The sequence below is a fragment of the Sinocyclocheilus grahami genome, unplaced genomic scaffold (assembly GCF_001515645.1).
Source record: "Sinocyclocheilus grahami isolate Dianchi unplaced genomic scaffold, SAMN03320097.WGS_v1.1 scaffold487.1, whole genome shotgun sequence".
Lineage (NCBI taxonomy): Eukaryota > Metazoa > Chordata > Actinopteri > Cypriniformes > Cyprinidae > Sinocyclocheilus > Sinocyclocheilus grahami.
In genome coordinates this window covers 1,545,533-1,563,562 of record NW_015505666.1, presented here as the reverse complement: position 1 = coordinate 1,563,562, position 18,030 = coordinate 1,545,533, and the positions used below count along the sequence as shown (strand labels likewise).

General features: G+C 37.1%; 1 protein-coding gene across 1 annotated transcript in view; it reads left to right on the top strand.

Moving 5' to 3' along the window:
* Positions 1-438: 438 nt before the first annotated feature.
* Positions 439-18,030, top strand: part of LOC107553949 (cadherin-13-like) — a 208,777-nt gene continuing 191,185 nt past the window's right edge. Inside the window, exons 1-5 of the mRNA XM_016236293.1 lie at positions 439-485; positions 1,028-1,109; positions 1,184-1,306; positions 4,639-4,752; positions 15,827-15,832. Of these exons, the coding sequence (XP_016091779.1) occupies positions 439-485; positions 1,028-1,109; positions 1,184-1,306; positions 4,639-4,752; positions 15,827-15,832 (372 nt within the window). The remainder of the gene's footprint in view (positions 486-1,027; positions 1,110-1,183; positions 1,307-4,638; positions 4,753-15,826; positions 15,833-18,030) is intronic.

The following is an 18,030-nucleotide window of genomic DNA, read 5'->3' as shown; positions in this document are numbered from 1 at the left end:
TCTTCACCGTAATACCCGTCACTCTGTCACTTATGCTCCTTATGTAGCGGATGAGAATAACATAAACTCCCCTTATGATGGGAGGACATATTGGTTACTTTCTCATGGAAATGTGCTCTCAGCCAAGGTGAAGGGACTGATATGATGCTGTTCTGACATAAGTTTCAGTACAACGGCTGAAGGACACATAAACTTTAAAGCAATCTCTGAAAGGTGATTCAGGTATGATTATGAGTTTGAATCATTACACCAATGATAATGTTGCATTTCCATAGAAGTGTAGTTTTAATAAGCACCCTTTAAAAGAGACCCCAAAATGAAATCCTCATGTCATTCCAAAACTGTACGACTTAATGAACATATAAGATATTTTGAAGAATGGCGGGGTCCAAATCTTCTTTAATTTTCAAAAAGAAAACCATGCAGGTTTGGGACAACATGAGAGACTTGGCAGATGGACAGATTGACAGATTTCCCATTTTTGGGTGAACTCTCGCTTTAGGACCATGACATTTTAAATATTGGTGTAAAAAATATTGAATAGTGAACGATTCAATGACTTGCTTGTTTCAGTTCTGAGTGAATCAATATTTCTGAATGAATTGAGTGAAATATTTAGTGACTCACTAATAGACAGTAATTTGCAGACTTTTTAATAATGCAGTAATATACTTTACAAATAGAAGGTAATTCTATTAATGCGATTATTATTTTAATTGATACATTAACAGATGTAAACCAAAAGCTTATTTTAGTTAAAATAATTTTATCAAACAAAGAAAAAAAGAGCACAGAGAGACATTAATACTGTCTCCTACACCGGTTGCCATGGGTGATGGTCAATTATATAGTTAAGTAGTCATTATGGAAAATATTTGACCAGAGAATGTCACAACTGACCAATCAGAATAAAGTATTCCAGATAAAATGTACCTCACTTGCATCGAAAACTAATAATATAAAACAAATTGCTCTGATTATGAAATACTGAACCACCTTTAAAGGTGTGCGATATATGTGTGCATAGATTAGTTTGCACCATCTTTGAGTGCGAGTATCAAATGCAGCCAGGTTATGATGATGTGTCGCATTATGTGGCCATGAATGATGTCAGAGCGATTCAAACAAATTACTTTATTCCGTCCGTTCTATTCCACCTTTGTACACTCTGTCATCCTGACAGCCTTTGGGCTCCAGCAGCTCTGAATCCAGCCTCTCACATTCCCCCATCACTCCACCGCAGCTACGCCTGACCAAAGACATGCAGCAAGGACAGAACACACTGTGCTTCCAATGCAAATGGAAAGTTTGTGACCGCACCCCAACGGTTTCCCGCCCAACAAACAATGACATACGAGTAGGACACAATAAATAGCTTGTCAAGGGTATCTCTCTGTCTGTGGAGTGCATGCTTAGCGGGTTGGAATTTGGAGAACAGGAGCAAAAGAGATAGTAATAGATGGAAATAGAAGCATAAAAAACGACTGGATTGACAAAAAGAGCCTTCTTAGTGGTACTTTTCCAACCTTGACAAACTATGTAGTCACTGTAGCTGCTGTTTTCCAGTTGGTACGCGGTGACATTCTTTTTTGCCCTTCCTCTTTCTCCCTCCTTCTCCTCGTTCTGCCTTGTAATGCAGCTCAGATAGGTTCACTGTTGTAATGAGTTCAGATGCATGCTGGGATCTGTGTGGCGGCATGCTGTTGCCGTGTCCTCAGCTTCAAGTCAGCTGAAAGGCTGCTTATGTGAAGCATAAAAAAGGTATCTAAAACCTTGCTGTACAAACAGAAATATCAGAATCTTTTCCCCCTCTGTTTACTATAAAGCATTGTAAGGCTATTAATACCGCAGTTGCTCTGATAATAAAATTCATCTCTGTGTTTGATGGCGTTCTTTTGCTCATGACAGCAGGACGGTGAAAGTAATTCCCTCAATAAAGGGAGATTTTGGAGAGAAACAGTGGTGTGTATCTGCTAATGACATCAAAACAACAGGAGCCTTTAATAATTCATTTCAAGAACAGATTTTTTGAACTATGAAATGCTATTAAGACTGATCCATGGGGATTTATGAAAATTTTTCAGTTTTGCAGGGAAATAACCTGAAAAATGTCACCCATCAGTCTTGATATATATCAGGCTGAAAAGTACTCGAGACACTCTTCCTCACATTAATAGCTCAGGCTGTCCCCAGAGATGGTGGTGTGATGTATCCATTTCACAAATGGAATCTTCTGTCCGGGCAGATCAAGATGGGCCATTTAGATTATAATGTGGTTTGCTAATGTACTGTAATTTTTTTCTCTGCATTTGACCATTTATATTTCACTACTGTACTGCAATCAGCTCAAAATGCATTTTATATTTGAGATACCAAAACTTTGAAAATGACTGATTTGTTGAGAACAAGGTGGTCTGTAATGGTTTGGGAAAGATATCCGTTAGCATTCACATTCTCAATGGCAGTTGCTTGACTAGCACACAACTTCCTGGAACTTGTTCAGCTACACTGCGAAAAAAGTTAAATGTCTGAAGGTTCTTCAAATAAGATACATTTACTTTAGAAGCAGCATTGCATAAAAACTTGTTTTCAGAAAAGGTATCTTAATACTATTTTCCCCCATCTGTTATAAACAAGTTAACATTTAAATGTATTGACTTAGCAGACAAAATACACAATTTAAAAGACAAAATACATTTATATTCAAGATACAACCAATGAAAACAATTATTTTCTAGACTTGTGCAGTGTTGCTTCTCAAGTACATTTATCTTGTTTTGATTTTTAGATAATTTTTCTGAAAAGCCAATCATTTCATTGTAACATCTTAAGAAGTTTCTCTCTCTCTCGAGCTGTGATGTCAAAAGTATCAAAATAATATTTTAATATTTTTTTAATGTATAAGATGCTATACCATTCAAAAAGTTGGGCTCAGTATATATTTTTTCTTTTCTCCCTCTTAGTGTTACAAAGGTTTTCTGTTTTAAATAAATACTCTTGAACCTTCCTGAAAATCCTGGAAAAAAATATTTATCAGAGGATTGTGAAAAATGCAGTTCCAGATGATGCCGTTTCAGGATCCACCAGAAGGACCTAGCTTGAGCATGCTAATTAGCTAAGCCTTGACCTATTGGTTTGCGGGAAGCATTTTGAGCCAGTTCATCAAAAGACGTTATAGGGCCATTTACTCGTGCCATATGGCCGTCTAGGGCCAGTGGGATCTTGCACGGGCCATTGCCACCATGCTAATATATTCCTTTCACCCTGCTGTCAATGCTGAGTGACAAATATAATTTGTGCTGTCATCTAATTGCCCTTAGGGACTCTAATTGCAACAGTGTTGACAAAGAAAAGAGAATAGAACAAAATGGCGAGGAAGAAAGAACAGATCAGAGAGGGTAACATGAGAGACGCTGATTAGCTTGGTTATTGAATTGAGATGCTAATAAACTTCAGTAGTCACATGGAAGCCTGAAACCCACGGAAAAACACATTTGCTGCATTTATACACCTTAGATGGGATGAGATCTGAGGCTCGGATTGCATGTTCTGCATTTTTATATCCATTTTATCTGGAATACTTTATTCTGATTGGTCAGTTGTGACATTCTCTGGTCAAATATTTTCCATAATGACTACTTAACTATATAATTGACCATTACCCATGGCAACCGGTGTAGGAGACAGTATTAATGTCTCTCTGTGCTCTTTTTTTCTTTGTTTGATAAAATTATTTTAACTAAAATCAATATTTCATTTCTATGCATTCACTTATTTGGTGTGTGTGGCAGCATAATAAGCCAGATAATGTACAGTCAGGCGGTCATTATCGCAAAATAAACCCCATCAGCATGACATAAAAAAGTGATATTTTGCAATAATGACTGGCTGACTGTACACTCTCCCATATTTTTTAATGTCACTTTTTTTCTCTTTAAGGCTCAGTCTCCACTCAACTCAATTTAAGAGCCGCAGAAGGAAAGCTTGCGACAATATTTGCTCAGTTTAAGTATCTGAAATAGGACATGGCTTTAAATTAAGCTTCTATCTAAATAAGGGAAGCAATGGCAAACCACAGAACTGCTGTAATGACCACTTTTAATGACTTTGGTAAGAGCACAACGTGGCTTGTTTGTATCGATGTGCTTGCCAGAGTTTTATATTAGCGCTATCAGGTGTCTGCATAGTTCAGTAACCCTCATGTATCTAATAGGATATATTGTGGCTGTTTTTCTATCCATTCATATAACATTATATGGATGTGTGCGGTGTAAGAGTTGGTAGTGTCCTTCATGAAGGGATTTACATTGATTTTATGAAGTATTCATAACATTATGGGACTAATGTGGTGTATAATAGCATAGTGGTTAAAGAACTAGAATGGCAACTGAAAGGTTGTAGGTTAAAACCCTCCTAGGGGTGATTTATGATCCATCACCATTGTCCCCTCAAGCAAAACACTTAGCCCAGTGGATGTTTCTGTAATAAGTGTACTGGAAGTCCCTTTGGATAAAATGGTCAGTTAAATGTCAAATTACCTCTGAATATGTTATATTTGGTATTAAAGTAGAGTGGCACATACCTCAACACTTGTATTTCTTACATTTGAACTATTTTCACATTTTTGTCCTTGTTTAGGAGATCCTGGGTCTATCAGACATGATGTCATACCGATCCAAAAGATCCCTGCTGGTGCCCCCCATGTTTGTCCCAGAGAACCAGAGAGCCCCCTTCCCCAGGTTAATTGGAAAGGTAAGACCTTCCATTTGTAATGCTCTTTGACATTAACTTAGTCCTACTAATGTGCATTGCCACCATGGTCTTGGTCAACCATATTTTGTGTGTGGACATAAGTGTGACAGTGCTACCTGATGGTTTAAATAAGTTAAAAAAGTTATTTGGTTTTCAAGCTTACTTCACTCTGGTTCCAAAAAGTCAGATGAATTAGCCGAAAAATTATGCATGGAATGACACATTTTCATAGGCCAACCCAGAAGTTAGCATCACCTTGGTCCCTCGGGAAAAAAATCCAAAAGGATTTTTCCATTAGCTTTTGGATCATTGCAGAACATAAGCTCTGTGACAAACAAAAGTTTATGATTCTTATACATTTTATTCATCAAGGTAATATTCATAAATGATCATCACTTTATGAATTAAAAAATGAAGTAAAAAGCAAAAGTTGTCAGTGCTGATCCTTGTGGGCAGCTCGCCGACATATAGCAGCATTGCGCTACAGGCGTCTCGAGTTCCAGCTCCAATTCCAGCTCGTGGACCTTTCCTGATCCCAACCCCCTCTCTCCCACGTCTCTTCCTGTCATTAGACTGTCCTATCTAAATAAAGGCTTAAATGCCAAAAATCAAGGTTTTTTTTTAAAAAGCAAATGTTCGGCTACAAATGAACTACACAAAGGTCAAATGACTTCAACTTCAGCATTAAGCTTCTGAAAAGTCTTTCTTGATTTATAATCAACAAGCTGGAAAGTTTGAGTTAGAATGGTTTGTAAGAGTGCAAGTGTAAATACAACGAGGATATAAAAGCGGACTAGTGAGTAGATGAGTTTACCTGTTCGGTGTGATGATGTTTAGTGTCCCGGCAACCTCTGTAATTCCATTTAGCCATTTGCTACCAACCACTAGGGATGTAATGGTATGAACATTTCTTATCACGATTATAGTGACCAAAATTATCACGGTTTATCAGTATTATCACTGTATTGTTAAAATGTGCTGGAAATTTTCAAAAAGTACTGACACATAAATCACTTCAAGTTTTATATTTAAAATCAACAAACAAAATTATTTTTGTTTGCATAATCATTAAAACAATAACATTACCAATGTTTAACATGGCATGTTCAAATATCTAATGTAAATGTTCAAATAACTTTGAAAAAGTTTCATAAAAAGGTCAACCTCACATTTCAGTCTTTAAATAAAGAAAAGGCTTAAGTCAAAATGATAATGGATTAATTAATGATTATATGTATTTTATCTGCTCCATAAATAATTCTAGATAACTTATCTGAATTGTTTAAATGTGAAGAATCCATTATTTTGTTTTTCATCAACTGGTCAACATTTAGGCTACAATAGGGCATGCAAATGTGGTCCGTTTTTTGGCAAGACAAAAACTGCACACAAGATGAATGTAAATGTAAGTCTCTGTAAATCTACTCTATAACAGCATGTGGCGCTTATGGAAATGGTGAATTAGAGCTGTTTCCCGTGAACTCCGTAGAGAAAGCAGCATTGCAATTAAGAACACTTCTTTAGGTATTACATGGAGCGAAGATGAAAACAAAATGCCATTGAATCTTTTCTGAAGACAGTCAGAACCTTCAGAGATACATTCATATAATTAATTAATTCATATATTTATTTGTATAATTCCCGATTTATGTTTATGCTGGTGGGTGCCCAACCCCCAATTGCGAAGTGAATCACACGAACTGCAAATACATTAGTTACCAAATAATACACACATTCTTTGTATTAGGGTTGCGCTTCACTAAATAAAATGATTTAATAAATACCTGTTTACAATAAACACTTATTCGCGTGTACACAGGACAAAGTTTGAGGGCGCACACGTAATCTGATCAGCGCAGAGCCATGATCAATATATATATATATATATATATATATATATATATATATATATATATATATATATATATATGGGATTCGTGCTGGCACCCTCTCATATTACAATAATGCACTCTTGACATTTGCCATTAAAATAACAACAAAAACAGCTTCAAATGAACTATGAAAACGAGAATAAAGTTGTAAAAGCTGCAATCAATTTCTTACTGGTTAAAATGAACGGAGACTATCTCGTGTTTTTCCGTGGGTGCTCAGGGATCGGCGCCTATGCCCTTGGCACTCTTTTAAAACCTCCCAGCTTTTCTGCCGTCTTTTCACACAAAACTAAACTACTCTGCGTGATGTGCGCACATGAGACTGCTACTTAAAACTGTGCTTTATGCTACAATATTTATTTATCATAAGTTGTTCAAATCGCGGTAATCGAATACGGTTATAATGATAATTAAAATATGAAACGGTAATACTAACCGTGGGGAATTTTATCATGATTTATCGTCAAACCGGTAATCGTTACATCCCTACCAACCACCTTTTTGAGACACATAAGAAGCTTAAAAAACATAATGAGTGTGGTATTACTGAAATGTTGTAGAATAAAATGTGACAATATCTTGAGCTTGTGTTAACCACAGACCTAATTTCAGGCATTTAATGAAAAAAAAAATGGATGTTGGAAGGATGGAACCAAAAGTGCAAAAATACTTGTTTCTGGGTTTTAGGACTCATTCTGGCAGGACTTTATTAGTGCAGAAATATGGAAAAATTAAAACTTTACTGCTGAGAATACAGATCCTTGCTTCCCTAGCCAGTAATTTGAAATGATTTCTTTTAAATTAAGTTACTTAAAGAGTAACCTTTGGTCTGATTTGCATTAAATTGCTGTACCAGTTTGCACCAGTGTTGCAAGGCCGTTCCTTCATTTGTAGTCGTTGAGCAGAGTCAAGAAACTAGATGAAGATGCGTTGAAAGTAATTCTACTGAACTTGATTATTCTTCTCGAACATGTATAATATTCTATGAAAACTATTCTATTTCTAATGAAAATGCATGGAATTTGTTGAATTGTTTGTCATCGTTTCAGTTGAGATTCATGTATTCCACTTTCTTTGCTTGGCAGCTTTTCTTGTCTTTGTTTTATCAGGTCTCTAGTTTTTCAAGGAACTCTGAGACCAACGATGGGGCAGAAAAGAAAGCAAGCATGCAGGAAAATTGTAGGAAAAGACAACACAAACCAGGCTTTGCACATCATGCTTCATTTGCAAGCTTGAGATATGGGAGTTTTACCCTAGTTGTGCCCCTGCCCATTTTTTATCACCATCCAAGCCTGTATATATGGATGTCCCAGGGGAGATACTGTAGATTTTTGCAGAATATCTCTGTTTGAGCTTTGAGGTGATGCCATCGGTTCAGCCCTGGTTTTTAATACAATAGTCGAGTGCTGTTTTACCATTCAGAGAGAAAGATAAAAGAAAATGGAAAAAAACATTTGGAGAAAAATAATTTGTTTTAGAGATATGTGTTTGAAACTAAGAGGTGGAATCAAATGTTTTCAGTACTTCCTGTTTGCTTGCTTTCTGTGGCTGTGTCTCAGCGTGGGCTTGCTTGACGAAATAAAAGTGCTAGATTACTGTGGCACAGTGAATAAACCACAGTTCGTGCCATTTTTTTGTGGTCTTTATTCTAGTGTTGAATGCAAGTGCTGCATTATATTGCAATTTTTCCCACCGACAGAATAACCCCTCTATACTGCACATAGATTACTATACTTCAGCAAGTGGCAGAAAACACAGCAAGGTCCATTGAGAGTCTGATGAGGCTGGCCTTTCTTCAGTCTCTTTCTATATACATCTACATATGTCTGCGCCTTCTCAGTCTATAGTACCTCTTTTGCAGCATTTTCACTATGGTGAAACCACACAAGGGGAATGGCTACTGTGACCTATTCATTTGATAGCGCTGCTGTTTATTGGAAACCGGGCAAAATGGATTTTCCGCATGGATAAATCTTGTTTCCTTGTGCTGTTTACCTACCATACGGCGTACATTCATTTTTCATAGTTTCCACTGCACGGCAAGGCTGAAGAAAATTGGGAATTGCCCACTAGGATGATGGAAGCTTGAAGAGAAATAGAGGGGTTTCCCAGATGTTTTCTCTCTGGGAAAAGCAGTAAGCATGTTGGGTGTCTGGGAAAGCCTTGTTTCTTTTTCTTGCTTCTTTGCATCATTCTAGTGGGGCATTGTTTATTTTTATTATTGTCATATGAAGACAAATCTCGCTACCGCTGATTATTTACTCGCATTTTTGGAACAGGCACTAACTGAATAAGAGACACTGTGATAGATTTGCCATCACAATCCTTCAAGGCACGTTAGATTATACAATTTAGTGTACAGTCTCTTTGGTTTTATACTGACACCTACTGGTGTGAATGTATGAAAGTAAAATTTTAAACATATTTCCCAAAAGTACTGTCCATGTATTTATATATAAATTATTTGAGGAAAAATCTTCCTCTTATCTTTTTATTATATTTTATAGTGCCAGAGATACATTGATCCCTGTAAGAAAAAATTGTAATACGATTGTTTAGAGGGATTTTGAAATTAATCTTGGTGAACCACTCTGTCCAACACTGTTCTGTGTTTCCACATGCTAAATCATACAACGGGCAAGTGGTTTTACGCCGGCCCTTTCTGTAAAGATGAGTTCTATTGGATGGTGTTGACTTAAGATCCACTCTCGGTTAAGGGGGCTTGAAGTATTGGAAAAGTATTAAAGAACAGATTTGCCCTGATTCCTGTTCTGGCTTTGACATCAGTCTTCTGTGGGATTATAGGTGATTTATTATGGTGGAGTGTTCACCTGTAGCACTGCAATCTCACAAATGGGAAAAAGTCCAGAGGTTCCCTCTAGGACCTGCTAGTAATTGTCTCTGGACCGTTTTTTATGGGCAGTGCTGGTGTCTCTCTGTTCTATTATGTCCAGGACAAACCCTCCCCACAGCAGTTGAATTGCTCAGTTTCTGTGTATTTTTTTGGCACCCGGAGCTGAAACACTGGCCATATTTTGTTGCTTCACAGTTACACCCATTCTCACTCTCTGCACTTTTAATTGGAATAATTGTGTCTCGCACTAAAGTGTTGATAGATGGCGAGGAATATGTGTTTGTTTGTCTGTGCATCATTAATACTGCTGGGTTCTGATTGTCTTTCATTTCGCTTTGACCTTGCACTAACAAAGATGAGTCTCATGTAGAAAAAGAGAGAGATAGTTCCAGTTAGTTAAGTGCTCTTTGTAGATATCTTTGTACTACATGTTTGCACTCTAGAGAGTGTGACCCCATCTATCTCTCTTACTAGGAAGTGGAAGTCGTGGCCTAATGGTTAGAGACTAGGACTCGTAACCCGAAGGTTGTGAGTTCGAGTCTCAGGTCTGGCAGGAATTGTAGGTGGGGGGAGAGAATATACAGCGCTCTCTTCCACTTTCAATACCACGACTGAGGTGCCCTTGAGCAAGGCACTGAACCCCCAACTGCTCCCCGGGCGCCGCAGAAAAATGGCTGCCCACTTCTCTAGCTGTGTGTTCACGGTGTGTGTGTTCACTGCTGTGTGTGTGCACTTAGGATGGGTTAAATGCAGAGCACTAATTCTGAGTATGGGTCACCATACTTTGCCACATGTCACTTCACTTCACTTTCTACAGTTTCCCTCTGTATTTATTTTTTTCCACACTGAAAGCCACTTGTCAGCTGCAGACATAAGAGCTGGTATTTTTATTTTGAAAGAAATTTTATTCAGCAAGGTTTCATTAAATTGATAAAAAGTTACAGTAAAACCTAACATGTATTTCAAAGTAATGATTGCTGAAAATTTGGTTCTGCTATCACAGGAATTAATTCCACTTTAAAATGTGTTAAAACAAAGACAGTTGTTTAAATTATAAAAATATTTTCAAATTTTCAGCATTATTTATCAAGTAAGAGCAGTCTTCGTGAGCATAAGAGGCTTTCAAAAACATTAGAAAGTCTGACCACAAACTGTTAAGTTTTGTTTTGTTTTGGAAACAATGTTACTGCTTTTACTGTATTTACTGTGTTTTTGACCAAATAAATGCAGTCTTGGTGAAAAAAGGGGCTTCTTTCACAAACATAATAACATTTTTTTTTTTTTTTTTTTTTTTTACACAATATTACAGTTTTTTTCTGCATTTTTGACCAAATTAATGCAGTGAGCATATGAGGCTTCTTATAAAAAACAATAAAAACTATTTTTATAACCTTAAATTGTGAATGATTTTATTTTATTTTATTTTATTTTATTCCTGGTTTGTTTTATCAAATAAAAGCTACTGTAGGTGAAAACATAAAAAAATGTTAACTTTGCACGGTAGTGTGTTTTTATTATATTTTATATTTTTGTAATAGCACAAATTTTGTCATCAAGTTGCATGGTTTGAGGGGTTTGTTCAAATCCATAAGCCACAATTTTAGCAATAGTGATGTTTTCCTTAGCAAGCAACACTTAGTTTCTGGTTTTTGGATTGTTTTCAAAGGGAAAGTTAAGTACTCTGTGTCTAATACACAGCCTCTTTGACATCAGTTTCCATTCAAAGTCAAGTATCCGTAAATCAAGGGAGATTATACACCACTGTTGTTCTTACACTGCCGAAATCTATCACGATCGAAAAAAAGAGTGAAAGGATATGAAAGTGAGGACATATCCTCTCCTCCCCTTCAGTGCTGTATTGTCAGAGAAGTTCGAGTCGGGTCCTTCCTTCCTGTCATATTCAGGCAGTGGCAAGAAACGGCTGCTCTTTCATGTCCTCAATGCTCCTAATGAGAGCTGATAGAAATAGGTGAGCGTCTCCCCCAGGGCTGTTCGCTGACATCTAATGACTGAGAAGAAAGCCAGGGGAGGCTGTGTAGGCATGCTTGTGTTTGTGTACATGTGTTTGTTTGTACATTCAAATAAACCACCACCTGTGAGCTTGCCATAAACAGCGAGGCAGCGCCCGCGATTCATTTCCATGGCCTCTATTGCTCCACCCCACCAGTAGCCTTGATCATTCGAAACTTGTCTCGTCACTTTCCGACAGTTCCTTGTGTTCCACTGAAAGTTTGACTGCTACAATCACGCCACACATTGGGTGAATTATTTTTGAAAATGAGCATGAGAATAGCCTGCTCACTTTGAAGGCCACTTGAACAAGATTTTTATTTTATTTTTTTATATATATAAATCTGGTAAGGGTAAGGAGTATAGGTAACAATTCTCACTATTAACTAGTTGCTTATTAGCATGCCTATTATAAACATATTGGCTATTTATTAGTGCTTATAAAGCACATATTCTGCATGACCATAGTCTACATCCCTAATCCTACCCAATACCTACACTTAAAAACTACCTTACTAACTATTAATAAGCAGCAAATTAGGAGTTTGAGGCAAAAGTTGTAGGTAATGGCTTGTTAATTGTTTTTACGTGAGGAGAGAGCAGGCAGATGCGAGGATCTAAATGCAGGGAGTCACACTGGAAGCTAGGGAACACAAAAGACGGATGAACGCGAACATTGACTGACAAACCACGAATGGAACACAAGCACAATTTATACACAAGAGAACCAGCTAAACAAGATAACAAGGGGGCATGGTAAATGGGAAACACCTGGGGAACCTAATCATGGGGAACCAATACGCGAACGGACTACAAACAGATTACAAACAAGGCACAGGAAACACTTCAACGTAAAAGTCCAAACAGAGCACAGAGAACATGTAATATTAATGAAGACCTTAAAATAAAGTGTGACCAAAAATCTCTTAAGTTCACTAAGACTGCATTTATCGGAATCCTTTTATTTATTTATTTATGGCCATTGCTCCTAATTGCTGATTTGCAGATCAGCTTTGCTGTCTAAATAATGTCTAATGTGTATTTAAAGTTACTTTTTAAAAATGATAATAAATGAAATCTTTAGCCAATCATAAAATGAATATCCTTTTCATGATGTACATTATGTTGGGATGCCTAAATTAGTTTTTTGACATTTTTATGAAAATAATTGCCAGCTTATGGATATTAACCAGAATGTTAATGTCAGTGCATCACTATTTTCCTCTAAAAGTCCTTGAGGGCATAAGAGCAACTGAGCACTGTAAAACCTCAAGTATAATGCCAAAATTTATGGCCACTATTTTCCTGTCTTTTCCCCTGTCCAATTTCCACCTTCTTCCATCCATTTCGTCTCATGCGTCATCACTCCTCTGAAGCTATGACTCCTTTCGTTTTTGTTCCTTTATACTGACAGCCTGATGGATGAAGCTGTCCTTCAGTCTGCTGGTCCTGGCCTGGAGACTCCGCAGTCTCCTCCCTGATGGCATGCTGAAGGAGACCATTGCACCTTTAATAAAGCACCTCTGAAGTAAAGAGAGAAAAGTTGTGTTTTATTGTTCTATTGGATCAATATCACAGCTGTGTAGCATACAGCAGAACGAAAACAAGCTCCATAGCAACCACTCACAAGACATACCCGGAGCCGTTAAGGAGTTCTTCACAAGGCCGAAAGCGGCGTGGGAGGAAAACAGACACGACATGAGAAGGATGAACTGAGCTTGATGGTCTCTTTTGTTGTGGAACTCCTGTAAACAGTTGACACTGCAGTTTGTTCGGGTGTCTTTTGGCTCTCTTGCGATGGGCAGAAGAGTTCATTTCCAGATGACCTGCGGTGGGATTCAATCATGATTGTGTCACATGTGTACCTGCTCTATAGGAAAGTACTTTTCTGGGCTTCCTGCCTTGGTTTTTTATGGAAGAAACTGCAACCCTGCTGAAAGGAAAATGGCTTAAGCCAGCTGTTTTGCGACTTGCGAGTCTTAGCTGGTTTAACCTAGCCTAGCTGGTCTCTAAGTCTGACAAATGCCCAAAAGCCTGTAAGACTAATGGTGTGTGCACACCAAAAGCAAAATGAATATTCACATCACATAATCACACTAGATTACTAGCAGGATGTTTTTCGTGTCACTTACATGAACAAAATCATCTCATAATGTATCCATTTTCTGATACAACCCGACGTGTCAAGCTGGATGTGTCAATAAGCTCTTTGCTGATTGGCTTGCGCGACAATGCGTCATGTGAATTTTCCACTTGACTCGCCGCGGAATATGCAATTGAGGCGAATATAGTGTGTTCCAACGCAAATTTGTATCTATGTGAGACTTTGCATTGACTCTGTGTGTAATCTACTTGCGTGAATAAGTAAATTCACTTTTGCTGTGCACACACCATGATGGTGTACACACCAAAAGCGAAGCAAATATTTGCATCACGGTACTCGTGGGGTGTTTTTTGCATCTTTTGCGCAAATAAAAACAATAAAAAACATTTTCTTATACAACCAGGCATGTCAAACTGGATGAATCAATAGGTTCTTCACTGATTGGCTTGCGCGACAATTCATTGTGTGAATTTTCAGCTTGACTTGCGCGAAAAACGCGATTGAGGTGAATATTGCATGTTCGCTGCAAATGCATCGCCCATTTCACATCATTCATATCGCCGCACAAATCTGAGTCTCTTTGCGCCTTTGCATTAATTTTGTATGCAATCTACTTACGCTAATAATTAATTTAACTTTTGGTGTGCACATAAGACTTTTTTTTTTTGTCAGCTCTCTTTCTGACTTTTCTGTAAATAAATATAAATAACACAAATCGCTTACATTGCATCATTTATATGCAATTACACATGCTAATTTGTTCGATAATGGAAGCATTTTAAGAGCTGTTCAGGTGCTGTTTACGTACGTGGTTAGCCTTTGTGTGCCAGATAATACAGGTTAGCTAATACAGGTTTGGAACCAATCTGTTAAAAAATTAGAAATATGAGAGCATTGTTTTGGGAATATTTTCTATTCTATTTCTATTGGAAATTCTGTTACTTCTTTTTTATAATAAAATGCAAAATGTGTTGTGTTATCTTGAAGACTTATACTAAGGCTAAGTAGTGCTATGCTATGTTAGCTGCAAGCACCTTAGCTTAGCATATTTCAGAAAGGCAAATGTTTGTCTTTATCTATAAAAAAGTAGCAAATGGAAAGCCAAAAGTTTGTTTTTAACAATAGATACTATCTAGCTTTATTTGAAACAATAGAGACAGTGTGTGTGTATACAGTACTGTATGTGTGCTTGTGTTTCTGTCAGCGTGACTTCTTGATTTGTTGTTTTCATGATCCGTTTTAGTCCACGTTACAGTCACTTACATTAGCAACCCGTCCACTAAACAAGACAGCTCTCATTGTGCAATAAAATTCTGCAATTTCACAGCTGTTTGCCGGCCACAGTAAACCAAGATTTGAAGACCTCCTCTGGTGAATCCTGCATTTGTGTTCGCCAGAGTCTTTGCGAAAACTTATGCACTAGGTGCATTTCTCAGAATAATAATGTTCCCTGGGTTAGGAGAGCCTGTAACTATAAAGGAGAAAAACAGTATTAGTGCATGATCTGGCAGAAAGAATCTGTGTGGGGAAGATAAATAAAGCTAACGGGGGCTTTTCGTGTGGACAATTACTTTGCTTGGATTCATTTTCTAAATGGGATATTTAATCTTCAGCTTAATTACAAGATATGGGGGAGGGCTCAAGGTGGGCAGCCTCTGTGATTCGATACATGTACTGGGGTTTATTACTCTCGATGAAAACAACTTTTATAAAAGGTCTTTTATACAAAAGGGGTTCATAAAAGAGGCTATTGTTCATTTGTATTTAAAGTCATTAGTTAATAACTGAGCTTTCATTAGCAAGGGAAGTTGCAGCAATCTAATTTGCACAAAAATATGCTTTACACAAAAGCCAAATGAACTGCAGGTGGTAGCACTGGTCACACTAGCCAATAAAAGATGTTGTACTATACAAATGGATCTCATTTGCAAACTTCAGTATATTAAAACACTGAGTTAACAATCATCTGTAGAGTGCTGTTATATCATGTTTTAAGACTTCTCACTGTGTGTTCATCATTGCCATTGAGAATCATTTGGTAAATAATTCTGAATTTAGATTTAAAATGTGAGATCAAGCAAATGAGTGTATATTTAGCATGCATGCATGCTATTCCACACATAACTGTGTTTGCCTGTGAGCGTGTGCAATTAACTTTTCTTGTTTTCTTTGCTTTTAACTTGCAACACTCTGGACTTTGCTGCATTTATCCAGTCGCATGTGAGTACTGCTGACACACTTGAAAGAATGAAAAATGTTCACACCAGCTGACTGTATACTGCTTGATTGGTCAATATAGATTGACAAATATTGATTATTTTAATGTTTAGGTATCCAATATCTCACATGTACAATGGCATATGTGACCCTGGACCACAAAACCAGTCATAAGTGTAATTTTTTTGAAATTGAGATTTATACATCATCTGAAAGCTGAATAAATAAGCTTTCCATTGATGTATGGAGGATATATTTGTTAGGATAAACAATATTTGGCTGAGATAAATCTATTTGAAAATCTGGAATCTAAGGGTGCAAAAAAGTCTAAATATTGAGAAAAACGCCTTTAAAGTTGTCCAAATTAAGTTCTTAGCAAAGCACATTACTAATCAAAAATTAAGTTTTGATATATTTACAGTAGAAAATTTACAACATATCTTCATGGAACATGATCTTTACTTAATATTCTAATGATTTTTGGCATAAAAGAAAAATCGATAATTTTTGACCAATACTATGTATTTTTTGCTATTGCTACAAATATACCCATGCTACTTATGACTGGTTTTGTGGTCCAGGGTCACATATTGATTTTAATTATTGTTTTCTTCTTCAGTTTTGGAACGGTAATAACTAAATAATCAAAATGGGCTATTAATAATACTAGTAGAAATTATAATAAACAATATCAAAATTATTATTAATAACAATATTTTATGTTGTTGTTGGTATTATTTATTTTATTATTTATATGCTACTGTAATATTTATTATATTTTTAATTCAATTTAGTTTTTACATTTTAATTTTGTTTTCATTTTTTTATTGTAATACATTTTTAGCTTATAATTTATTTCAGTTGTAGTAATGTTAGTACTTATTTTACTATAGTTGCCAAGGCAGCATTTCGAAGCTTTTATAGTTTTATGTAACATTTTATTTCAGATTTATTAATAAAAATAATTTTTAATAGTATTATTTTTAGTTACAGTAACAACACTGACGTTTAGAACAATTATTTGAGAATTTATTGGTTGATGCAATCTTAAAGGGGTCATATGATGTTGTTATTTTGTGTATTTGGTGTAATGAAATGTGTTTATGCGGTTTAAAGTTCAAAAAACACATTATTTTCCACATACTGTACATTATTGTTTCTCCTCTATGCCCCGCCTTTCTGAAACGCGTTGAAGCTCATCGGTCTGAAAAGCGAGGTGTGCTCTGATTGGCCAGCTATCCAGTGCGTTGTGATTGGCCGAATACCTCAAGCGTGTGACAGAAAAGTTACGACCCTTACCATACTGTGATGCCCTGACCGTCCGGAGCGACAATTCAGAAACATGAAAACTTATACTGTCTTTTTACGCGTTGCATTGCATCGCGCCACGTAAATATAAAACCATGTCTGCATTTGTGATCGGAGAAATGACAAACAAGCGCTACGCTACACTGCTCAAAACTCGCATTTGAATCATCAGTGGCAAATCCTTTAAATGAAAATGTACTTACAGTCTGTGAGTCAGAACAGCCGGCATTGTAGTCTACTCTTCCAGGATCAGGAAACAGTCCTCCATAAAATGTGCTGCACACAAATGAATATTTGGGTTGAACTGTTCTGGAACAGTGTTGTAAATAATGTCCTCTTTTGGAAGACCAAACAAAGCAGTTTCGCTTTCACAATGAAACACACGGTGGGCTAGAGTGAGGAACGGCCGGGGACTTGAGAACGGCGCGGCCGACGGATTGGACGAAGGAGCGGCCGGCGGGCTTGCGGCAACCACATGTGACGACCCCGGTCTGGACTCGTCTGGACTCCACTTCATCCACGGTGAAAGCCGATCCGGCGATCCACAGCGTGAAGTTGATGTATTTCCTCAGCGCCCAGCACGGATCAGCTCTAGGCATGACGAAGCAGATATCGTCCTCTTTTGGAAGGCCAAACAAAGTAGTTTCGCTTTCACAACGAAACACACAGTGCCTTCTTTGCGTGAACATTTGGGGGGCGTTATGCAAATCTTCCCACATCGTGACGTAGACATGTGGGGGCGTGTTAGAACGAGCCGTTTTAACTAGACGTGGTTGACTCTTAACTTTTATAAATAATATCTCTTTGGGTTTGAGACTTTAGTCTTTGCAACTTTACAGATCTTCTTTATGCACCAAGAGCTTGTAACACTTCAAAGAGAAAGGAAAAATTGA